This window comes from Mustela erminea, chromosome 19, assembly GCF_009829155.1.
Source record: "Mustela erminea isolate mMusErm1 chromosome 19, mMusErm1.Pri, whole genome shotgun sequence".
Lineage (NCBI taxonomy): Eukaryota > Metazoa > Chordata > Mammalia > Carnivora > Mustelidae > Mustela > Mustela erminea.
In genome coordinates, this window is record NC_045632.1 from 14951210 (window position 1) to 14975829 (window position 24620).

The 24620-nt window shown below is 54.0% G+C and overlaps 1 protein-coding gene across 4 annotated transcripts in view; it reads left to right on the forward strand.

Annotated features, from left to right (window-relative positions):
• AKT2 (AKT serine/threonine kinase 2) overlaps positions 1 to 24620 on the forward strand; it is a 46433-nt gene that overhangs the window by 14997 nt on the left and 6816 nt on the right. For 3 of the 4 annotated variants that reach the window (XM_032323412.1, XM_032323416.1, XM_032323413.1), the window contains 7 exons: positions 3661 to 3790; positions 12143 to 12271; positions 13482 to 13593; positions 20517 to 20670; positions 21100 to 21231; positions 23041 to 23106; positions 24171 to 24239. In XM_032323412.1, coding sequence (XP_032179303.1) covers positions 3745 to 3790; positions 12143 to 12271; positions 13482 to 13593; positions 20517 to 20670; positions 21100 to 21231; positions 23041 to 23106; positions 24171 to 24239 — 708 coding nt within the window. In that variant the 5' untranslated portion in view covers positions 3661 to 3744. Of the gene's footprint in view, positions 1 to 2301; positions 2970 to 3660; positions 3791 to 12142; positions 12272 to 13481; positions 13594 to 20516; positions 20671 to 21099; positions 21232 to 23040; positions 23107 to 24170; positions 24240 to 24620 lie in introns of those variants that run through there. The other variant, XM_032323414.1, reaches the window with a different exon arrangement.

Sequence of the window (24620 nt, forward strand, 5' to 3'; positions counted from 1 at the left end):
AACAAACACTCCTTTCTGTCGGGTTGGGTTGTGGAATTGCTGGTCCTGGAGTGTGGGCGCGTACTGAGTTTTAATTTTTACTGCCAAGCAATTTTCCTTAGTGGGTGAACCATTTTACACTTCCACCAGTAATCATTTGTGTCTTTGTCAACACTTGGCATTGTTAGTTTTTAAAATTTCACCCATCCTGGTACATGATTTTACTTGGCATTTCTCTTTAAATAATGAGATTGTATGTGTTCCTTAGTAGTGTGGGTGTCCTGTCTTGTGAAGTGGCCTTGCCCTTTTCGCCTTGCCTCCCAGGGAGCTCACCTCGAGCTTACAGGCTGCAGCTCTGGCCCAGGCCCTTGGCTGACTTGGGTCCCAACACTCAAGGAAGTGGCAAGTGGGGATGGGGCCATGTAGGCCCTTCCTGCCATGGGGTGTGCTGCCTGTGGGCCGGTGGCCGGGGCAGGCCCCTGCATGCTGACACTGGCTTCCAGAGGCCATTCTCTGCCCTCCTGCCTGGGCGGCCTCTGCCGGCAGCTCCCTGGGGAGCAGGCCATCCTCTTGGCTTCAGTGCCTGGTGTTTCATCACTCCAGGGCCACGTCAGAGACTCCTCAGTGGGAGGACGGGGTGGGGTCTGGGAGGGGCACAGGGGGTCTTCCAGTTCCTCCCCTGCCCTCGTTCAAGCTGCTGCTGGCTCTCTAGATGCCGAAATGAGAATGTAGAAAGTGGCCCCAGGTGCTGAGCAGTGGCCAGGGCTCACGCCTTCCTCAGCAGGGAGACCCAAGGTAAATGGCTTCTACTCTCTGAGCTTCTGCCCTCCCCTGAGCATGGTCACTGCCCTTCCGGTGGGGCAGTTGTGATTGTTCAGGAGGGCCGGCTGGCAGCAGCTCCCAGACTCTGCGACCCTGACCACTCTTGGCCACACTTGGCTGCCTTTGCTTCTCTCAGACCACAGCAGCTGTGTGTTTGAGCACTCACCCACGTGTTTGGCTGTTCCCCGGGGGCCAGGCCAGGCAGTAGGCCGAGCTACCAACTATCCCAAGACACGCAGAAACACCGAAGTGAAGTCATCAGGCTGGGGATGGGAGGGGAGCCCGAGATTGGACGCCAGGCCCCTGGTCCTGTCTTTCCACATCCACCCTTCCTTGGGACTCGGGTTCTCCATCTGGCTTCTTTGGAACTTCTGAATCGAGCTGGTACTGGGAGAGCGCGGTGCCAGCCCCTGCGTCAGGGGAAGATCTCTGAACTTCCCACCACCTCTAGCCAGGCCTGAGCTTCACTAAGGCAGGGACTGTGTCTTCCTGTTGATTTATCTCTGGGACCCCTCTGGTTGTCTGGAGCTTAGGATATGCTCAGAGGAGATTGGTGGCATGAATAGACCGTGGAAATGTTTCCATGGCTTTGTCTGGTCCTGGGCTGGGGAGACGCGGTTCATTCATTATGCACTTGGCAGATACCCAGATGCTGCGCTCATCCACTAGATGAGCACTGAGTAGGTGTCGGGAGAATTGGCTAAGGAGGTGCACAGAGGGCATCTAGGCTCTGAGGTCAGGAAGGCTTCCTGGAAGAGGCTTTGTTTCAGCTGAGACCTCAAAAGGAGAAGGGAGAACCCATAGAAGGTATAGGGGATGGAGGCCAGAGGGACAGGCCAGAGAAACAGAAGCCTGGTTAGAAAGAGGGGTGTTGGGAGGAGGAGCTGGAGACAGATGGAGTACCAGCTATAGTCGTTGTCATGGTCATAGCTTTCTAGGTGACACTGGACTCGTGCTGGAAGGGACTTTGTTCTATGAGCACACTGGGGAACCCCAGAAGGATTTTTAACCTGGAGGGACAGGGCCAGATTTAGATGGAGTCTCAGGGTTGAAAGCAGAGACTCAGAGCCCAGGCAGAAGGCCAGGGCAATTGGGAGAGGTGTCAGGAAGCAGGTGGATGGACAGTGGGGACTGCTGGCCTGAGCAGGGGCAGGAGGCAGTTGGCGTGAAGGTCAGCAGAGGCCAAGTCCTGAAAGTCCCAAGCGAGGGAGCTCGGCTCTTTCCCGAGGCCAGCGGGAAGCCACGGAAGGGTTTTGAGTGGGGGAAGGACAAGGTCAGATTTGAGGGGTCTGGCTGGTGAATGGGGACAGATCGAAAGGAGGGATAAGGGAGCGGGAAGTCTAGGGAGGGGGTGAGGGAGGCCCTCGAGGGCGAGGGCGAGGACAGCACTGGACCTGGGCGGGAGCCAGTGAGCCGGGCCACTGGGAGGGCGGGAGGTGGGGCAGGAGGCGGGGCGAGAGGCGGGGCAGGTGCCGGGACTGGTCACATTGGAGGTGGAAGCGCAGGCTGCTGGGATCTTCAGGCTCTGCGTCCTGGGTGTTCTGTCCACGGGTGTTCTTTCCACGGAGCGTGAGCCCCTTGGGGCTGGTCCTGCCTACTGCGCACGGGGGCTCCCTCTGCTGCTCCTGGCCCTGCCTTGGCGGCTCGGAGTCCAGAACGTGATTTCTCACCCCCGCTGTTTACTTCCCTGTCACTGTCCATCTTGTCTTTCCTTTCGCTTCCTCCCACTTACCTCCCTTCCCTGCCTGGGCCTGGGCAGCCTGCCACCGTCACATGCCAGGCAGTAGTGCGTCCGGTCGCCAGCTCCCCTGGGGCATGAGCGAAAGCTGATGCCCATGGTGTCTCTAGAGCCAGCTGCCACTTCTCTGGGGGCCGCTGTAGCTCCTGACCTGCTGTCCGCAAATAACCCCAGCCCCAGGAAAGGCAAAAGGCGCCTTGGGCTCCATGGCCGCTTTCCAGGCCTGTGGCTCCAGGTAGGGGCCCAGCGGGCGGCTGCCTCCCGCCCTTCTCCCTTCCACCCTGGGAACCTGAGACGAAGCAGCGGCCTCGGCGTCTGTCAGTCTGTCGGCTGCTGGTCCCTGAGGACGGAAGTGGAGGTCCCGGGGAAAGGACCAGGGCCTTAGTTGAGCCCCCGACTGGCTCCTAAGCCCCAGACAAGTGCATACACAGTAGGTTGCTGTCTTGTTCGAGGTACTGACCGTCGGAGACTTGTCTTCCCTCAGTCATCTGGTGGGGCAAAGAGGGGACTGAGGCTGAGGGAGTGACGTAGGGTGGCTTGGCACAGGGGGTGGGGGATACTGGGTTTGCTAAGGGTGCTAGGCTGAAAGGAGGGGAGGGGGCAGAGAAAGAGTGTGCAGTGTGTGCGCGTGTGTGCGTGTGTGTGTGTGTGTGTGTCTGGGTTGGGGGTGGCAGGCAGATGCTGGTGGCTTTGAGCGCTCCCTCAGGTGCCCAGCGCTGTCTGATTCATCCCAGGTTACCTCAGTGTGGGGGCCCGGGAGTGACACAGGGTGGGGCCACTGCGCCTTCCCTCCCGCCCAGTGTGCAGTGATGGCAGGCGGTGGCAGGACTGCCTCGGCTCAGGGAGGCTGGAGGAGGCCAGGGAGCTCTGTTCCCTCCAGAGTAAGGCTCTGAGAGCTGGGTCATGCTCCCCCTGCCCCCAACCCCCAGTTGGAGTCCCTGAGGACGAGGCCACATCTTTCCCCTTGTTCTGGGCCAAGTGGGCAGGGCTCCCTACCCTCCTTGACTCCACTCCGTGCAGTGCCGGCCAAGCAGCCAGAGGGGCCAGAGCCTGGCTGGCCTGAGGGCAGGGGCTGCGGCTGAGTCCCCCTGGCGTTCACAAGCTCCTCTCTTGTCTTGCAGACTGTGTTCTGTCCACCGCGCCTCCTGCATGTCCTGCTGCCCTGAGCTGTCACAAGCTAGGTGACAGCGTGTCACGCTGCCACCATGAACGAGGTGTCTGTCATCAAAGAAGGCTGGCTCCACAAGCGTGGTAAGGGGCTGCTTTTGTCTACTGGATTGCATCTCTCCCCTCTTGCCTGGGCTTTCCTCCTGGCAGCTGGTGCCCTCTGCCCAGGGAGGCAGAGGGACAGGGTCCTTATGGCCCAAGGAGCCAGGCTGCTGAGACCGACCTGCCTGCCCAGGTCAGTTGCTCCTCACAAGCCCACTTCATGGAATCCTTCAGCAGCAGCCTGGGGAGCTGCAAATCTGTCTGGCGCTCAGTCCCCCGACCTTGCTGGACACTCTGTATAAGCCCCTGGGGGCCAAATCTCAAATCTGCCTCTGCATCTGTGGTCCAAGTCATAGCCCCATTTTATAGATGAGGAAACTGAGGCTCAGGGAAGGGAAGTCTCTTGACCTAAGTAACACAGTGAGGCAGTACTCAACATTCATTCATTGTGCTCCTACTGAGTATGTGTGGTCTGCCAGGCTGTCCTGGGCTCCCAGGCTCCTGGGACATGTGCCCTCATGGAGTTTACATTTTAGTGGGGGCTGAGGACACCAAACAGAGAAGCAGGCATACAATGTCAGGTGGTGAGGAGTGTTCTTATGAGCAGTAGGGATTTTGAGGGCGAGCCTTTCTGAGGAGGGGACAGTGGTGGAGGCCCCGGGTGGGAGGGGAGAGGGTGGAGGGAGGCAAAGGAGTGAGACACACATAGCTGGGCAAGGCTGTCCTAGGGAACAGGACAGCAGGGACGAAGGCCAGAGTGTACCTGGTTGAGTTGGCCGGGCTGGCTGGAGTGGGGAGAGCAAGGCCTAGCCGGATGTGGCATCCGACCATGCTGAGCCCTGGGGGCCATGGGAAGGACCTTGGCTTTAATTAACCCTGCAGGCGATCTGAGCCCAGGATGCCGGGAGCTGGGCCTGGCCTCGTCTGCTTGTACGGCTGGGCAGTTGAAGCCCGGAGAAATGAAGTCATCGACAGTGAGGAGCCTAACGGCCTACAGTGTTAGAGCCCAGGCCTCCTGTCCCCAGAAGCGTGGAGCTCCCTGCTTGAGGGGGCAGCCGTCCAGGCGCTGTGGAGTGAAGGAGGCAGACTGTCCAGCTTCTATGGACCTTCTCCTAGGGAGGGAGGGGGCCAAACCTGGTGGTCGCTGCTTTCTGTGCACCCCCATTTAGTCAGCAGACTCGTACTGAGCGGCTTCTGTGCTCCAGGCACTGGCGACTCGGCAGTGGACCAGGCAGGCGAAAGTTGCCCTTCTCGTGTTGACGTCTTACATTCAGTAGGGAGGGTGGGTGGCACCTGAGGGGACCAGTGCTTGCAGTGGTGGTAAGGGGCATGGAGAACAGTGGCGCAGCAGGAGAAGGGATGTGGGAGGAAGCAGGGGGAGCTGCCGTAAACAAGGTGATCAGGTATAGCCTCACTGAGAAGGGGTATTTGATAATGACCTGTGGAATTGCAGGGAGTGAGCCCCACGGCTACCTGGGGTAGGAGAGGGCAGCCGTGAGGCCAGAGAGGGAGTGGGCCAGATGTGTTTGAAGAGGTAAGGAGGCCAATGGGGCCAGTCCCGTGAGAACCAGAAGTGCCCTCTCCTTCTGCCCTGTCCCAGTCTGCAGACACAGAGCAGTGAGGAGGGATGGAAGTGATCCTCAGGGCCAAGCCTCCACCATCAGACTGGGCAGGGGAGACCTGTTTCTCACAGACCTTTCCAGGCAGGGATGGTATTTGAGGCACCTTGATTGTACTTGCCTGGGGTGCCCATGAGTTTGGGGCTGTCAGTGGAACTTTCTGAACCTTGGCAGATGTCAGAGTTCTAATCCTGGCTCTGCCACTTCCTCTTGGTGACTCTGAGCAAGCTCTGTTACCTCTCTGAGCCTTGGTTTCACATCTGTAAAATGGGTTAACAGCCCAGGCCTCTGATCTACTCAGTTCTCTGAGGGCAGGGATTGTTATCTGGCTATTTACTGTGGTAACCCCAGGGCCTAGGAGAGTTCTTGGCATGCAACAGGTGCTCAGTAACTGATTGCTGACAGAATGATAGGGATCGTGTGCGGGTGGTATGAGGGCGTTAGGGTGTTGCCAGGGTCTCAGCTCCTTACTGTCCCCAGGCTGGTGGCTCACTGGGCTGGGCTGCAAGGAGCTCTGGAAGCGGCCAGAGAGCTATTGCCAGGCTGGGAACTTGTGTCTGGTCTAGGGCTGCCAACGGTATTAAATGTGGGTCTCGGCCCCTCTTATGCCGTCAGCACCTCCACTCATGCTGCCAGGGCCCAGATGAGCTACTCAGATGGCCTGGCTGGGATGTACCCACCTTGGGTTTGCCCACACAGATGCAGGGTGCTCTGGGGCCTCCCACTGCCTGCTATTCTTCTTCTTTTTTTTTTTAAGTAAGCTCTAGGCCCAACTTGGGGCTTGAACTCCTGACCCCAAGATCCAGAGTCAAATGTTCTAAAGACAGCCAGGCAGGCACCATACCCCCCTCCCCACCATAGTCCACCATTCTGAGCAGAGGTGGGCAAGGGCAGATGGGCATCTGTGCCATCTCACCCCACTTCTGGTGGCTAAGAATAATGGAGCCCCAGTTTGCCATGTCCCTCTTTGGTGCCAGGCACGAGGCTCTGCTCTAGGCAAGTCCAGTTTTACTGTGTTTCCATAGCTGCCCTGGGAGGTGGTGCCGTCTTCCATAGCTGCCCTGGGAGGCTCGGCAGGAAGACTGATATACCCCGAGATTCAGCAAAGACTTACCCTCTGCCTCCTGAACCGGTGCTCTCAAGGCCTGGTCCACAAGCTACCTCTCGCTGAGCAGTGTCTGCTCAAGGAATCGGCAAAGTGAGAGCATGACTCTTGGAGTCCCTCATGCCCTGTGCTTGTCCTCTTTCTGACATGGCCTCATCATACAGTCTGCCAGCCCCCACCAGGCCAGCTCCTGCCTGCCAGTTTTGAGGTAGGCAGTGTAGTGGTCAAGAGGGGAGACTGGGTGGAGCAAACCTGAATTCCAGTCCCAGCTCTCCTAGTGAATCCCTGTGAGCCTCAGGCAAGTAATGGAGCCTCTGGGACTCAGTTTTCTTATCTGTAAAATGGGATTATTGTGAGGATGTTACTCCTTTCCTCCTCAGTTTGTTTCTTTCTCCCTCTCTCTCTCTCTTTCTCTCTTTCTCTCTTTCTCACAGGTGAGTGCCTGCATCATAAGCTCACTGTAAAACCGATGTCCAGATCAAGATGTAGAACAAGACAGGGGCGCCTGGGTGGCTCAGTGGGTTAAGCCTCTGCCTTTGGCTCGGGTCATGATCCCAGTGTCCTGGGATCAAGCCCCGCATCAGTCTCCCCCACCCCCACCTCAGTGAGGAGTCTGCTTCTCCCTCTCCCTCTGCCACTGCCCCCCCCAAGCTCATGCTCACTCTATTGCAAATAAATAAAATCTTTTTAAAAAATTAAATGGAGATAGGGGTGCCTGGGTGGCTCATTGGGTTAAGCCGCTGCTTTCGGCTCAGGTCATGATCTCGGGGTCCTGGGATCGAGTCCCGCGTCGGGCTCTCTGCTCAGCAGGGAGCCTGCTTCCTCCTCTCTCTCTCTCTCTCTGCCTGCCTCTCTGCCTATTTGTGATCTCTCTCTGTCAAATAAATAATAAAATCTTTTAAAAAAAAATAAAAAATAAATGGAGATAAAATTTGCATAACACAAAATTTACCATTTTAAGGTATACAGTTGAGGGGCACCTGGGTGGCTCTGTGGGTTAAGCCTCTGCCTTCAGCTCAGGTCCTGGGATTGAGCTCTGTATCCGGCTCTCTGCTTGGCAGGGAACCTGCTTCCCCCCCCTTCTCTGTCTGCCTCTCTGCGTACTTGTGATCTCTCTGTCAAATAAATAAATAATCTTAAAAAAAAGAAAATAAAGTATACAATTCAGTAGCCTTTAGTACATTCACAGTATGGTGTAACTATCACCTCTGTCTTGTTCCAAAACATTTTCATCTCCCTGAAAGAAAACACCGTACTTATTAAGCAGTCACTCCTGATTCCCTGCTCCTCCCAGCTCTTGGCAGCCTCTGATTTGTTGTGATTAGTTTTCTGTGTCTAAGGATTTAGTTATTATGGGCATTTCCTACAAATGAATCATGCAGTTGGTGGCCTTTGTGTCTGGCTCCACTTTCATTTACCTTAATGTCTTCAAGGTTCGTCCATATCTTACCTTGGATCAGCACTTCTTTCCTCCTTATGACCAAACAACATTCCATTGTATGAAAATACCATGTGGTGTTTCTCCATACATCAGCTGATGAACATTGGGGTTATTTCTGCCTTTTGGCTATTGTGAACAGAACTGCTCTGAACATTTGTGTACAAGCATTTGAGTTACTTATTTTCAGTTCTTTTGGATACAGACTTAGGAGTGGAATCACTGGATCATATATTCTGCATTTATAATCTGTATTTGTACAGGTTATATAAATTGGGTCATATATTCTATAATTATAATCTAATGCAGTCTGTGTGATTAATTATATGCATTTATGCATATATGCATCAGGGTTCTATATTCTGTATTTATAATCTGTAGTGTATTCTGTACTTAAAATTTTCAAGGAATCACCAGACTTTTCCGAGGGCTGTAGCACTTCACCTTCCCACCAGCAGTGCCCAAGGCTTTCACTTTCTCCCACATCCTCACTAGCACTTTTCTTTTTCTGTTCTGTTCTTTCTCTTTTATTATTATTTTTGTTATTTTTAAATTTTTTTAGAAGGGAGGGGGACAGAGAGGAAGAGAAAAAATCTTAAATAGGCTCCGCAGGGCTCCATCACACATCCTAAGATCATGACTTGAGCTGAGATGGAGAGTCAGATAGGGGGCGCCTAGGTGGCTCAGGTCATGATCCTAGGGTCCTGGGATCAAGCCCTGAACCGGGCTTCCTGCTCAGCCAGGGAGCCTGCTGCTTTCTCTGTCTGCTGCTGCCCCTGCTTGTGTACTCTCTGTCAAATAAATAAATAAAATCTTAAAAAAAAAAAAAAAGTCAGACACTTAACTGATTGAGCCACCCAGGTGCCTGTTTTCTTTTTTAAATTACAGCCCTCCTAGTTGGAACCAGGTGGTAGCTCATCATGGTTTTGGCTTGCATTTTGCTAATGACTAATGACGTTGAGCATCTATCTTTTCAAGTGCTTGATGGCCATTTTTATATCTTTAGAGAAATGCCCATTCTTTGCCCATTTTTTAATTGGGCTATTTATCTTTTTCTTGTTGAGTTATAGGAACTCTATATATTCTGGATACTAGACCCTTATCAGAGCTATGATTTGCAGATATTTTTGCCCATTCTGCTTATCTATGTATCTTCTTGATAATGTCATTTGCACATCAGTTTTATTTTTAATGATTAACTTTATTTTTTTCTTTTGGTGCTTGTAATGTTGGTGTCATATCTAAGAATCCATTGCCAAATTTAGGGTCATAAAACCTTACCCCATGTATTCTTCTAAGAGTTTACCATTTTAGCTCTTATATTTAAGTAGATCCATGTTGAGCTAATTTTTGAATATGGTATATGGTGTGAGGCTGGAGGCCAGCTGTGTTCTTTTGCAGGTGGATGTCCTGTTGTCCCATCATTTGTTGAAGAGACTGTTGTTTCCCCACAGAATGGTCTTAGCACTCTTGTTGAAAATTGATCATATGTGTGGGTTTATTTTTTGACTCCCAGTTCTGTTCAATTGGTTTGTCTGTCCTTAGACTACGCTAATTTGATTACCGTGGCTTTGTAGTAAGTTTTTGAAATTGGGAAGTATGAAGATTGACTTTTCTATTTCTGCAAAAAGAGTTGTTGGAATTTTAACAGGTGCCTTGCCTTGTTGAATCTGTAGATCGCTTTGGGGATTGTTGCCGTCTTAATATATGAAGCCTTCTGGTCCATGAACATAGGATATCTTTGCATTTGTTTAGGGCTTTTATTTCTTTTAGCGGTGTTTTGTAGTTTTTAGTGTGTGCATCTTTTGCTTCCTTGTGCTATTGTAAATGGATTTTTTTTTTAATTCCCTTTTTGGATTGTTCATTGCTAACGTATAGAAACAACAGCTGGTTTTTTGTTTTTGTTTTTGTTTTTAAGGTTTTATTTATTTATTTGACAGAGAGAGAGAGAGCACAAGTAGGCAAAGAGGCAGGCAGAGAGGAAGGGAAGCAGGCTCCCTGCTGAGCAGAGAGCCCAATGTGGGGCTCGATCCCAGGACCCTGGGACTATGACCTGAGCCGAAGGCAGAGGCTTAACCCACTGAGCCACCCAGGCACCCCCAACAGCTGGTTTTTAAGTGTTGATCTTGACGCATTTATTAGCTCTTGTCATTACTTTGTGGATTCCTTGTGATTTCTGCAAATAAAGATAGTTTAATTTATTCCTTTTCAAGTTCAGTGCCTTTTCTTTCTTTCTTTTTCTTTGTCTCTGGCTAGAACTTCCAGTGTAGTGTTTCACCACAGCAGTGGTGAAAGCAGTAGACATCTTGTTTTTTTCCCCAATGTTAAAGAGAAAGTTTGTAGTCTTTCATCGTTGAATGATGTTAGCTATGGATTTTTCGTAGATACCCTTTATTATGTGGAGGAAATTCTCTTCTATTCCTAGTTTGCTAAGTATTTTTATTACGAAAGAATGTCGGGTTTTGTCAAATATTTTTCTGTCAGTCGGAATGATCATGTAGGTTTTTTTCCCCGTTCTATTAATGTGTATTACATTAGTTGATTTTCATAATAGAACTACCTTTGCATTCCTGGGATAAAACCCACTTGGTCATGTCGCATAATCCTTCCTTTGTGCTGTTGGATTTGGGATTTTGCTGGTTTTTGAACTTTGTATACATTGAGTCATTTAGTATTGACATTAAAAAGAATTGAGTAGGTGCCTGGGTGGCTCAGTGTGTTAAAGCCTCTGCCTTCGGCTCGGGTCATGATCCCAGGGTCCTGGGATCGAGCCCCACATCGGGCTCTCTGCTCAGCAGGGAGCCTGCTTCCTTCTCTCTTTCTGCCTGCTGCTCTGCCTACTTGTGATCTCTATCTGTCAAATAAATAAATAAAATCTTAAAAAAAAAAATTGACTAAGTTAAGTCCTAAAAGATACTCAGGGCAGCACCTGACACAGAATACCATTAGAGTGTTACCTAATCATTGTCATCGTTAATGGATACCTCACGAAGACTCAGAGAAGTGAAGCGACTTATTGGAGACTACACAGCACACCCTGCTCAGAGCCCACCCTGCAAGCCTGCCTCCTGTGTGCCATGTGGGCGGGGAGCTGGCACAGTCTTGTTTTGCTTGCTTGCACAGGAGACCGAAGATAACAAGTGTTTACTGAGTGCCTGTGGTGTGTTGGGCCCCAAGCTGGATGTCTTATGGTTGCCATCTCATGATTTCTAACAGCTTGAGCTAGAATTTGCACACCATACAGTTCAGGAATCTGAAGTATACTGCAGTGGCCCTCGGTGCCATCAGAGCTGTGGAGGCCTCAGCCCAGTCAGTTTAAAGCATTTTCACTCCCCCTTGGCCATTTCCCTCCGACCTCCCCCCAGACTTCCCCCTCCTAGGCCTAGGCAGCCACTGATCTGCTTTTCACCTATAGATTTGCCTCCTCGGGACATTTTATACAAATGGAACGTCATTTGTGGGTCCCAAGCTTTTCTCATTATGCAGAGATTATGGTCTCTCCGGTTTGTATGTAGTGTGTAGTGATAACTTCTTCATAGGACCAAGTACCGTTCTCTTGTCTGAATACGCCACGTTGTCTCTCTGTTCGTTAGCTGACGGACTTTCAGTTTCCACTTCTTACAATTATGAGTAATATTGCAGTGGACATTTACGCACAAGTTTTTCTGCAGGTATGTTTCACCGTCTTAATTTAGTTCTCCACAGCCCTCTGGGGACTGGGTCCTCGCCGTTCGGGCGTGTGTACACATTTCATGGTTCGAACAAATGGAAGCAATCAAGGGGCACTCAGAGGGCGCAGCAGCAGTTAGACCCTGCCTGGCACGGTGTTGTGACATTTGATCCGCCTGCACGGCTGTCCTGGTGCATGCCAGCCTGTGGGATTTGGCCTTACAGGGCCACAGGGCGTGTGTGCTTGGAAGCCCGGGCCTCCCCTGGGAGTGGGCCACGCGCTGGCAGGGATGGCCGGGCTGGCTTGCTGCTGGCCACATGCGGAGGCAGCCGGTGCCCCAGGGCAGTGCAGCAGGCGCCTTCCTGCCAGGCCTGACCTCTGGGTCACTGGGGCCAAGCCCAGCGCCTGGCCTGGCCCAGCCTGCGTCAGCAGGGGCTGCCTGGAGGGGCACTCTCCTCCCTGCCCTGTCATCAGCCGTCCTCCTGCCTGGGGGCTCTTGCAGGTGGCTGTGACACAGGGCCTCCTGCCCTGACCACTCTCCCTGCCCCCTGCCCTGGCTCAGGTGAATACATCAAGACCTGGAGGCCCCGGTACTTCCTGTTGAAGAGTGACGGCTCCTTCATCGGCTACAAGGAGCGGCCTGATGCCCCTGATCAGACCCTGCCTCCCCTGAACAACTTCTCTGTCGCAGGTGCGTCTCGGGGCACGCCAGGCCAGAGGTTGGGGAACCAACCACTGGCAGGCCCAGGCGGCCCACGAGGCTTGGCCTTTCTTTGGTGTGGGCCTGTCCACGGCCTGCTTTCCCTCGGCTCCATTTCCCACTCTTCCCACCTGCCCCAACTGTGTATCAGCTGGGCCTGGGGTGGGAAGGCTGAACTGGTGGCCAGTGGGGAGCAGGAAGAAGGGCGAAGCCAGGCATTCCCCCAGCCCCTCACCCCAGGCACCCCAGAACCCCCCTCTGGTTCTGAATCGGCCGGCCGGGTCCCGTGGTGCTGCTTGGTGTCAGGCACCTGCCATCCTTCCTGCGCTCTGGTAACAGCCCACTTCTCTGTGCCTCTGACCTCGAGATGGACAGCGTGGCCTCCCTGCTCAGCTGATCGCAGGGCCAACTTTACATCCTTCGTCCCCTTCATGGTACCCCAAGTGGTGTCTTCCCGCTGGACCCTGGCCAGTAAAAGCTTGTCAGACTCAAATCCCTTGCCTGGTCCTCACAGAACCACAGTCCTGCCCCTGACCCCCTGCCACCTGGATCGGTCTCCATGTCCTCATTGTCCCACCTCCTGAGAATATCTCATAGGCACCCCCTTCTCCCCTGCTGCTCCTCAGCCCAGACCACCAGCCTCTCCCACCCAGCTCCCCGTGCCGGCTTCTCCCACAGCAGCACCCAAGGCTACTCCCACCCATGCTCTCCGAATCCAACTCCAGTCCCTTCTCTGTCCTGGTCACTCTCCTTGTGTTCTGTGACTCTGATGTGGCTGTGCCCCATGCCAGCTTCTCACTTGAACTGTCAGCCTGTCCCGAGCACTTTCCTGTGCACTTTTCCCTGGGTGTCCTCTCGTCCCGTTTGCCTACCATGCCCCAAACTGGCCTTCAGTTCTCTCTGAGGGCTCAGTGCAGGGATGTTCCTTCCTCTGGGATACCCCTTGAGCTCTGAGCCAGGTTGGCTGCCTTTTGGGTGTCGCCCGTCACAGCTCTGCTTGCTGAGCTCTCATCGTCTGGTGGTCTGTCCCTCTCCCCGACACACACTGGACTTTGAGCCCCAGAGAGGGCCAGGGCCGACTCCATCACTGATGTATCTCTGTACCATCTGGCACACAGGGGGTGGTTTGGGGAATGTGGGCTGCAGGCCAGCAGGGCTGTCCCCTCACCCTCCTGGCTCTGTCTCCTCTCTCTGTCCGCAGAATGCCAGCTGATGAAGACTGAGAGACCACGGCCCAACACCTTTGTCATACGCTGCCTGCAGTGGACCACGGTCATCGAGAGGACCTTCCATGTAGACTCTCCAGATGAGAGGTGAGCTTGGGCCTCTCTGTGGCCGCCCTTTGAGAGTGACCTGGCCTAGTGTGAGGAGGAGGGTCACAGAGTGGCAGAGTTCCTTAGGCTCCTGCCTAGGAGTTTCCTGTCTCAGCCCTTCTGAGAGCTGGAAAGCAGGTTGGTTTTTGTTTTTTTGTTGTTGTTTTTTTTTTAAGTTTATCTGATAGAGTGAGAGCACAAAAGCAGGGGGAGGGGCAGAAAGAGAGGGGGAAGCAGACTTGACGCTGAGCAAAGAGCCCAGTGCGGGGCTTGATCCCAGAACCCTGGGATCACGACCTGAGCCGAAGGCAGACACCCAACTGACTGAGGCACCCAGATACCCCTCCCCCCTTGTTTGAGATGTGCTGGAAAGTGGAGAGAATTGTCGAAGAGACGAACGTGCAGGTGCCCTGCACCTAGACTCAGCAGCCCCGCTTCTGCCACAGTGGCCTCATCTGGCTTTGTTTTGTGCTGAATTGTGCACTTCTGATCACGCTTCTGACACTTTGCTCCTTCACACGTCGGCAGGCATCTGCTAAGAATGAGGACTTTCTCCTACAGAGTCATGATGTCGTTACCACCGCTGAGGGGACCATTCTCAGGACTTGTGATCTCTCCATGTCTGTGTCTACTAGAATTTCCCTGGTTGTCCTCAAAATGTTTTTCAAGCCAGGATTCCTTCAGGGTATTCGTTGTGTCTTTGGCCGGTTAACCTCATTCAGACCTGTCTCTCACCCCCACCCCACCTCCCTGCTCCGGACTAGCCGGGCTAGTTGTCTTGTAGAATGTCTCGCTCTCGGGATGTGTTATCTTTTTTTTTTTTTTTTTTTTTTATTTGTCAGAGAGAGAGCGAGTGAGAGCGAGCACAGGCAGACAGAGTGGAAGGCAGAGTCAGAGGGAGAAGCAGGCTCCCTGCGGAGCAAGGAGCCCGATGTGGGACTCGATCCCAGGACGCTGGGATCATGACCTGAGCCGAAGGCAGCTGCTTAACCAACTGAGCCACCCAGGCGTCCCGGGATGTGTTATCTTAACTGCCTTTGGCACCATTTACTTTGTTCCTCTGTGCCTGTATTTCCTGTAAACTAGAAGTTAGGTCCTGAGCAGGGTTGGCAGACAAGGGCCCAGCCTCCTGCTTTTGCAAAGAAAGTTTTATTGAAATACACCATGCCCGTTCATTTACAAACTGTCCGTGGCTGCTTTGTCCTATGATGGCAGAGTTGAATAGTTCTAACAGAGATCTTGTGGCCTACCGAGCCTAAAACGTTTGTTCTTTGGCTCTTTCCAAGAGAAGTTTGGAGATGTTTGGTCTGAGTAGGTATACTTAATAGTGCATCGGATTATTATGATGTTTCAGTGTAAATCTTACTGTGTCATTTCTCTGCTGAGAACTCTGAGTGGTTTTACTTCCACTGGGAGTAAACTCCAGAGTTTATGCGCATTCTTTTTATTTTTTTTTTAAGATTTTACTTACTTGAGGGAGCAGGGAGAAAGCATGCACGTCGGGAGAGGAGCAGAAGGACAGGGACAGACTCTGCGCTGAGCATGGACCCCAGTGTAGGGCTCCATCCCACGACCGTGAGCTGAGATCATGACCTGAGCTGAAATCAAGAGTCAGGTGCTCCACTGACTGAGCCACCCAGGCACCATTTTTTTTTTTAAGTAGGGTCCACACCCAGCATGGAGCCCAGTGCGGGGCTCAAACTCAGGACCCTGAGATCATGACCTGAGCTGAGATCAAGAGTTGGCCGCTTAACAGACTGAGCCACCCAGGGGCCCCACTTCATGCCATATTCTGCCCAGTGCTCCGTGATCTGGTCTCCTCTGCAGAGTCATTTTCTATGGCTAGTTTCTTCACTGTAGCCACACTGGTCTCCTTGTAATTCCTTAAACATGACAGACACTGCCTCAGGCCGCAGTAGCGGCCCTGCTGTGTCACTCGCACAGTGGAGCTGGGCCCTTGGCTGCTGTGGGAGCACACACCTCTGTGTGCCTCACTTTCCAATCAGAAATGTCCCCACTCTGTCCAGTGTTGTTGAGTGTGGAAGGGGCTCGAGTCTGTGGAGCCCTTAGTTTTCTCCCGAGGAAGCAGCCAGCCCAGGCTGCCTGCATGGAATTGCTCTTGCTGGGTCCTTGTCTCTCCTCCGTTCCCTCTGCCACCTGGCACCCTTTGCCTGGAGGACGGCCATAGTCTCCTGATGCTTCCTCTCCCTGCTCCTGACCTGCACCCCACTGCCGCTGCAGATGGAACACAGAAATTGGATCCCGTCACCGTTTGCATGGACCCGTTACAGCTTCCCGGGCCATTTGGTTGAACATGTCTATCCCTAACCCAGTGCCACATGGAGCCCGGCGTGTTCTGGGCCCATCCTCCCTCCTCTTCTCGTCTCCTCTGTTCACTCTGTCTGTCACCCCAGCCACGCAGGCGCCTGCGGGCTTTCTGCAGACACCCTGGGCTTCCCGGCTGCACCCTCAGTGCCAGAACACAGGCCTGGCACCCCGAGGGTGCTTGGGAAGTGTTTGCCGGCTGGCTGGGTGCCCCACGGCCCCTTCTGAGGTACTTGCTCCGTGCCAGGCATTGCCCGACGCACTCTGTCTCCTGCTCATTTTGCACGACCCTCGTCCCGGCTCTCCGTGTCAGCCAACTGAGGCACAGGAAAGTCAGATGGCCTGGCATCACCACCAGGAAGGGGCAGACCTCGGATTCATGCCAGGCCATTGGCTCCAGAGTGTGCTTTTCAGCCCATGTGTCATATCCTGGTGCATGGAAGGCAGATTGAGGCCTGAGAAGCGAGGTCCCTCAGGGCCCCAGGGCTGGTCCGTAGTGCACTTGAGCTCTGGGCCCAGCTCCCTGCTCCCACGCTGATCTGCACTTGGCCTAGTGCTGCCCAGGGGAGCGTGGCTCCTCCCAGTGGGCCTCCGGTGGCTCCAGAGCCCACAGGAGGGATGAGATGGTCCTTGAAAGTACTCCGTCAATGGGGAAGGTGCTTTGAGTGTGGTGGGGACTGGTGGGCTTGGGGCCTGCAACTCTCGATGGCTGGCTCTGTCGTGTGCGCCTGCTTGCATCCCTGGGCCCCTGTCTCCTCGTCTGGAGAGCGAGCTGAGTGGCAGTGCCTGCTTGGGAGGGCTGTGGGCAGACTCCCAAGTTGAGGTGCGTAGAGCACCCGCGCAGCTTCTGGCCGTAGTGCGCTCTGCAAGCTGGTGGCGTTCCTCTTGCTCTCTGGTGGGGGAGGTCCTCTTGAAATGGTGGCCGGGGCCAGAACTCCCAGCGGGCTGCTTTCCGCCCCGCCCCATGCCCGGGCTCCACAGCACGTGTGCCTTCTCTCCGAGCCTTCCTGCGGGAGGGCCCTGGCCGCATCTGGGAAGGGAGCTGTTACTCTCATCAGGGAACAGCAGCACGGTGCCAGAAGGAGCGCAGGGGCCCACCGTGAGTCTCAGCTTTGGCACCGTTTGTGTGTGTGTGACCCCGACAAGCTATTCTATCTCTGTGTGTCTCAGTTTCCAATCAGAAATGCCCCCCTCTCTCCAGTGTTGTTGAGTGTGGAAGGGGCTGGTGTCTGTGGAGCCCTTAGTTTTCTCATCATGTCTCTGGGGAAGGAGGGTGGTCCCCTTAGGGGCTCTCCTTTGAGGGCGAGAAGGCACAGCAGCCCCAACTCTGGGTGGGAGCTCCCCTATGCCCCAGACACCGTGTTGCAAACCCTTAAGGAGTAGCCTGGACAGAGGCCCTCGCTTTTTCTCCGGAATTCTGTGCTGCAACCTTGTAGTCGTGGTCCAGTTGGAACAGGAGAGGGGGCTTGTCTGGCGGTGGGAGAGCCCCTGTCACCCCTGAACAATCTCCTACATGTTTATGGGTTCCTTGGCTCCTGGGGAACCTGGGCAGCATGAGCCAAGGTGGAGGGTTTAGGTCCAGTCCTTGCCCGGTATCTTGAATACCTTCCTGGAGTCAAACCCTTCCTGAGTACTGTGCTCCCTACACAGCAGCTCACCTGTGCCTCGGTGTCCCTGCTCTGCTGGGGAGGGGAGAGCTTGCCCTCGGGGCAGAGCTGCTGTTTGAGCCCCAGCCCGCATAACTCCTCAGTGCCAGCTTTGCGGCCCAGAGAGGCCCCTTGGAGCTGCCGCCGGCGCTCCCGTGGTGTGGACAAGCCATCATTTATTCATCCAGGCTTCTGTTGACAACTGTGTTCCTCTCCCTTATAAACAGAGCTGACGGCACGCTCTGCGTCCTAGGCTTGAACTTGCTTTTTCATGTGACAGCTCCTCTGGGTACATATACGTCAGATACATACGTATTCTGTTCTTTTTGATGTCTCTTAGGAGATTGGTGAGTTTTTTACCCTTTTCTTTTCTCGTTCGTTCTTTCTTTTTTAAAGTAGGCTCCGTGTCCAACATGGAGCCCAGTGCAGGGCTTGAACTCACAACCCTGAGATCAAGACCTGGGCTGAAGAGTCAGATGCCTAACTAACTGGGCCACTGTGGTGCCCAGGTGATTTGTTTTGTCTTTAGTCCATGGTCTTACACCTAAAGTCAGCATTTAAAAATCTCTAGGAGGACAATGGCGATCTGGTAAAGCCTGTCATGGGATGTACTCACCCCTCCCGTTACTGAAAAATAGGAACAGGAATGTGGGGGTAGGGATTTATACTGTACTGTGTCCCAAAGAGGTCATGGGTTAAAACAAGTTGAGAAATGGCAGCCTGAGGCTTTGGCTCAGAGAGGGAAGAGGCCAGTCCTGCCCTGCCTGCGTGTGCGCTGGGCCTTAGTGTCAGCTGTGTGAGTGTGTACTGGACCTGTGTGTGCACCGGGTCTGGGGCCACTTGAGCTTTGGCCTCCTTGCTTGCTCGTTCCCCAGGTACCTACTGAGTGTCCACTCGAGTGTCGCATTGTACCACAGACAGACGAAATCCCTGCCCTCGGGGGCCTGACATACATCGGTTATGGGGACCCCGGACTCAGCCTGGGGAGGGCCAGTGTGCTATCACCTGGCGTTGGTACTGGCAGCATTTGTACATCTGTTTTACGAAGCAGCATCTCCTGTGAGCAGGCCACTTTGAAACCTGGAGCTTCCAGATGTGAGCTGAGGCCTCTGGTGGCAGTGACTGCCCGGCTCAGCAAGCCGTGGAGTGGAGCGAGAGCAGCCCTGCCCTTGGCTCTGGAAGGTCACGGGCCCTCTGTGATTCCAGCCACCAGGCTCGGAACACCCACTGTGCTTCTCTTGAATGGTGCGGTTTTTGTTTTGCCTTTTTCCCCCAACCAATCTGTGCCTCGGTTTCCCCATCTGTAACACAGAAGGACAGACAAGTGTGCTCTGGGAGTGTTTGTGATGGGGGGATAGTGGAATTAGACTCCCCCTTGCCCCTGGCTCCTAGTTCCCCTCCCTGGAAGCAGCCAGGGCTCTGTGTCAAGCACGCCCTTCCAGAGGGGTCCGTGCTGGGTCGTGAGCACATGTGCCTGTGTGTGCATTGCTCTTGTTCTAACTCCAGCAGTGTGACACGCTGCCCTGTTCCGTGCGTCTTTTTTCCCTTAAGGTGTTTCAGGCTGTCCAGGTCTGCGTCTAGATTCTCTGAGCTGCCTAGCGTTCCTTACATAGAAGCTTCACATGCATTCCCAGCACCTCCCAGCGCCCAGGGAGATCCAAGATGCCATCACCTGGAGGCATACCATTGTTTTCTCTAATACCATGCAAACGTGATACCTAGTTCAATCAAGATAGGCCACCGATTGTGAGGTGCCCCCGGATTCCAGCAGTGTCAGAACGTGGGGCGAAGTACGCGTGGCACTGCCGGGTGGCACGGAGTGGCCGTAGTGCCCCTTGGGGTGTGAGGAGCAGGAGGCTGAGTGCAGCCCCCCAGGGTAGCCCCAGCTCCTTAAGCCGCTTGCTCCCTGTGTGACCTTGGCTGGGGGCTTCCGTGCCTCCGGAGTGCAAGCATAGCTTCACCTCCTGCCTGGGGCTGGGCTGATGATTCTGGAAGAAGTGAGGCTGACCCGCCGGTCTCACTGAAGTTTATCTAAACTGCTGTGATTTGGAAAGTTGCCCTCTTGGGCTCTTTGAATTTTCTTGTTCTTAGTGTGCATTTTATTTTTCTCACCATTTCACGGGGCTGTTTCATAGACCTAAGCTGAGTCCATAGCCGGTCAAGCCACCTAAAACTGTGTGGTGAGTCAAACCTGGGAGGGGCATGGAAAATGGAGTATCATTCACCCTCCTACTTTCTTTTCTGTGGCCTCTGGTTGCTTTACTTCTTCCTAGACCGCTTTTCCCTTTCTAGAGACAGAACAGTTTGCAAGTATCAAAAGAAAGCTATTTCCGAGCAAGTTCTAAATCGTGAGTGACAGAAATAGTTTATTCTTAAACAAGCTCCTTTTGGCTGGGACCTGCTTCCCTGTCTGCCACCTTCTGCTTCACATCTCTGCCCCACTAGGAACCTCTGTCCCTGAGTCCTCCTGGCAGACAGCTCCCTCCGGGGAATCTTGCTGTATAAGATCTTCGACTTTCTTTGGCTGATGAATTCTTCCTTTTACTCTTGGTTTGCTTTTACAAATCATCGCGCTTGTCATTTGTTCTGGAGGAATCCCGAGGAGTGCTGTGGCTCAGGGTGGTGGTTTATATTCAAGGGGCTGTGAAGAAAGGTGGTATCCCCTCTTTGGTCATTGAATTACTGCTCACTTCAGGTGGCCCTCAGGCCAGGCCTCTCCTGGCACATAGATTCAGTCTCTGTCCTCGTTCTACTCTTGCCCTCTCTTACCCACTGCAGCCAGAGGATCTGCAAAATGTCAGTCCTGACCGGTTGGCTCCCCGCCAGCTCAGACATATCTTGCTAGAATGCTCAAAGGTGTTGGGTCATTTGCTCCCATTGGAGGGGGTGGGGCTCAGTCCTTCCTGCCCAGGCTCCCTGGGACTCATGGCTCTTGTGACCTGTCCCTCGCAGGGAAGAGTGGATGCGAGCCATTCAGATGGTCGCCAACAGCCTCAAGCAGCGGGGCCCAGGGGAGGACCCCATGGACTATAAGTGTGGCTCCCCCAGCGACCCTTCTGCGGCTGAGGAGATGGAAGTGGCAGTTAGCAAGGCCCGGGCCAAGGTGGTAAGTGCTGGAGGGGCAGGCAGCCTGTCTGGGAGCACCCCCACCAACACTGGCCCTGCTGCCCTTGGTTTCCTACAGAGCGCGCAGGGGCACGGCCGGGACCCTCCGGGACTGCCCTGTGGGATGGCTGATGCACAGGTGTAGGTTCCCCAGGGCTGCTCTTTGACCCTGGAGGGAGGGGCAGCCGCTTCCTCAGTGACCTCGAAGACCTGTCTGCCCCCATGTTGGACCCTCCCAGGGGCCCCCTGCCTGGGAGAGCCCTGGTCTGAAGGCCACTTCGGAGCAAAGAGTTGCTACCCAGAGCCTCCCTTCCTGCTTATGCCCAAGCCTTTTGGCAACAGTGTCCTTTGATTTTCCTTTTCTCTTTGTTAAAATGTCCTCCCGTGGGCCATGTGCCAAGCATTGACACTCTCTCCCTCTCCTGGGCAGACCATGAATGACTTCGACTATCTCAAACTTCTGGGCAAGGGCACCTTTGGCAAAGTGATTCTGGTGCGAGAGAAGGCCAGCGGCCGGTACTATGCCATGAAGATCCTGCGGAAGGAAGTTATCATCGCCAAGGTGGGTGCCCCCGGGGGCTGCTGCTGGTTGGCCACCTGTGCCTTTAGGGAGCCTGAGGCCCACCTCACCCTGCCCTCCGGGCACACGAGGGACTAGGGTGGAGTGTCTGACTGGGCCTCACCCAGTGGGCGCTGTCAGGGCCTGAAGGCAGGTCTCTTGGCCACAGAATGGGCCAGTGGGAAGGCCCTGTGGCAGGGGGCGTGGCTCAGGGCCTCTCCATAGGAGGCTGGACCAGAATGGAATTCTGTTCCTCTTTCTCTCCCTTTAAAGTTTTTTAAAGGGCAAGTTCCTGACATACACCAAGTATTTAAGAGAAAAGTAAACACAGTGGATTCCCACGTAGCTGACATCCACCTTCAGTGGTTGTCAGTGTCTGGCCCGTCTTATTTCATTAGTCTGCCCTCCCCTTTGTTTGCCCTGGAGTATCTTAAGGCATGTTCTAGACATTGTATAATTTCACCCACAGATACTTTAAGATTTTATTTATTTAATTTTGAGAGCGAGCGAGTAAGAGAGCAAGCGAGCACACAACCTGGGGGGTGCAGAGGGAGAGGTAGAAGCAGGCTCCCCACTGAGCAGGAAGTCCGATGCGGGGCTTGATCCCAGGACCCGGGGATTAGGACCTGAGCCAAAGGCAGCTGCTTCACCAGCTGATCTCTCCAGGTGCCTCAAACCCATAAATACTTAGATTCAGATCTTTAACAGCTAAAGATTTTGAAGCCTTTAATGGAGCTTTGATCTCCTCCAGCAAAGCTGCCCGTCCCCCCGAGTCAGGCTTCCTCAGCCTCAGCACTGTTGGTCTTCAGGGCCAGATCATTCTCTACAGCGGGGCTGTCCGGTGCATGCAGGAGGAGTAGCTGTACCCTGGCCTTCGCCCCTAGAGCCACTAGCACCAAGTTGTGACCGTCAGGAATGTCGTCAGACATCATCATCGCGTGTCCCCTGGGGATGGACTCAGCCCCGGGAAGAGCCGGTGTCCCGTGCTACAGGCGGTATAGGATTTTCAGCAGATACCACACTTGAGTGGTATCAAGTGGCCTGCAGGGCCTGTGAAGCCCATGCCAGGCCCACCCCCATGTGTCTGATTGGGTGGGTCTGGGAGGGGCCTGAGAATTTGCATTTCTCCCAAGTTCCTGGGCCACATGATGCTGCCATCGTGGGGACACACCGGGAACCGCTGCTCCCCGGGGTAGAGCCCTGATCAGCTTTTCTTCCTTTGTTCAGCAGCAGCACTTGCAAGGGTGATTCCCACTGCCTGCGGGGTCACCTTCAGGGTGTTACAGGGACTGCTTCTCCCTCCTTAGAGATGCTAAACTTGCCTGGTGGGTTCCGCAGGTGACAGCTCGAGCCCTCTGTCATAAAGTCCCTATCAACTTCTCGTCTCGGTGCTTTGAAAGTGAGCCATGATGGGCCTTGTCTGAGGCATTTTTCTTTTTTCTTTTTTTTTTTTTAAAGATTATTTATTTGAGAGAGAAAGCAGGAGTGGGGGGAGGAGCAGAGGAAGAGAATCTTCAAGCAGACTCGCCACTGAGTACAAAGTCCCATAGGGGCTCATTCTCAGTCTCACAGCCCGTGAGGTCATGATCTGAGCCGAAACCAAGAGTCAGACGCTTAACCCACTGAGCCACCCAGGTGCCCATGGGGCTTTAATTTAATTCTGGTTTGCAGATGATAGTCTGCCTTTCTCTGTGGAGCAGTTAGGAATGGAAGTGCATTTCCCTGAAGCACTGCACCCCCATCCCTGAGCTGTGCAGGGCGTGTGCAGGTGTGGTGTTGCCCTCCAGCCCCTCACCCAGCCTCTCTCTGCAGGATGAAGTCGCCCACACGGTCACCGAGAGCCGGGTCCTCCAGAACACCAGGCACCCGTTCCTCACCGTGAGTGCTACTTCCCTCTCAGGCAGGGCCTGGCCTCCCTGTGCGCATGAGAGGCCTGCTTCCAACGGGGCTCAGGAAAAGAGCCCAACCCCGCCACCTTGAAGCATGGATTTTGTGTCAGCCAGGTGGTCAGGGCCAGATGGTGTTGGGCTTCCCAAATGGCCTGAACCAAACCCCAGGTTTGGCAGCTTCTTCACAGATGGTGGCTTCATAGCAGTGTTTCGGCTGACTGATGATACCACATTACAAGATGGTTCCAGGAGAGCTGCTGTTCATGAGTTAGAGGCATTTAGCCCAGCTGGTCAGAGTAGGAACATTGTTTTTTTGTTTCTTTGTTTAAATATAGTCCTAGAAGGAGATGTATTCTTGTGCTGCTGTCAGCTTAGTCTGAGGAGACACCTCTGTGGGCTGCAGTCTCCATCGAGGCCAGCAGCCATCAGTTAAATGGACCAGGTGGAAGATGGCTTATGGGATGGGTCATTTCCTTAGCTTAGCTGCTGTCCAGGTGTCGTATTAAGCCATGGCACTTGTTCAAATGAAATTCTATGAGGTACTTTGATGTAGCAGACAGAGAATAGAAGACTTGTCACGAGCAGAGGGGTCACTCAAGAGTTCTTTGAGGAACTTTCTGTAAGGACTCCTTAGAGCATAGTGAGAACTGCTGTTTATTGGGCAGATCACTTGTGCATCCTTGTCTTCGGGGTTGGCTCTCAATCCACTGCCGACTCCCAGCCAGCAAACGTGTGTGTGCGCGTGTGCATGCAGCACATCTGTGGAGAGAGGTGAAACAGCTCTGAGTTGCTCAAAACTGAATGTCTCCCTGGCTGCACCTCTCAGAAGTTTCGTTGAAGGCTGAAGACAGCATCCTTCAGCCCAGTAACCCTTTCCCTGCTCTCAGGGCCACAAGCTCACTCATGTAACACAAGCTCACTCTTGTACCCCAAGGTAAAGCTGAAGTTTGAGCCCTGGCTACAAGGGTCGGGGGCGGGGGGGTGTGCTTGCGGAATCAGCAGAGAGCCTACCTTCTTCCCACCTCCCTCCCTGGCTGTTTTCCTGCCCCACAGGCCCTGAAGTACGCCTTCCAGACCCATGACCGCCTGTGTTTCGTGATGGAGTACGCCAATGGCGGCGAGGTGAGCAGCAGGCCCCCTGCCAGCCTCCCATGTCTCCTTCCCAAGCATCAGGGTAGCGGAGGGGAGCCACGAGTGAGACAGTGGGGGTGGCAGGGACCTTGCTGGATGTCACCGCCCAACCCTTGAGGCAGACATCATCACCTCCATTTCACAGATGGGGAAACTGAGGCCCAGAGAGGTTTAAGTGGCTTGCCCAAGTTCACCCAGCTAGTGAGTTGGGGGTAGGGTGCACACGCAGGTGCTGAGAGTATGGAGGGCTGCGGGGTGGGTGGCCAGCGTGCTCTGGAGTGCGTTCTATAAGGTGGCAAGGAAAATGTATGGGGAGGGGGTCACGCAGGCTGGTCCATGCTCTCCTGCTGGGTGGAGGCCGCCACTCGTGTT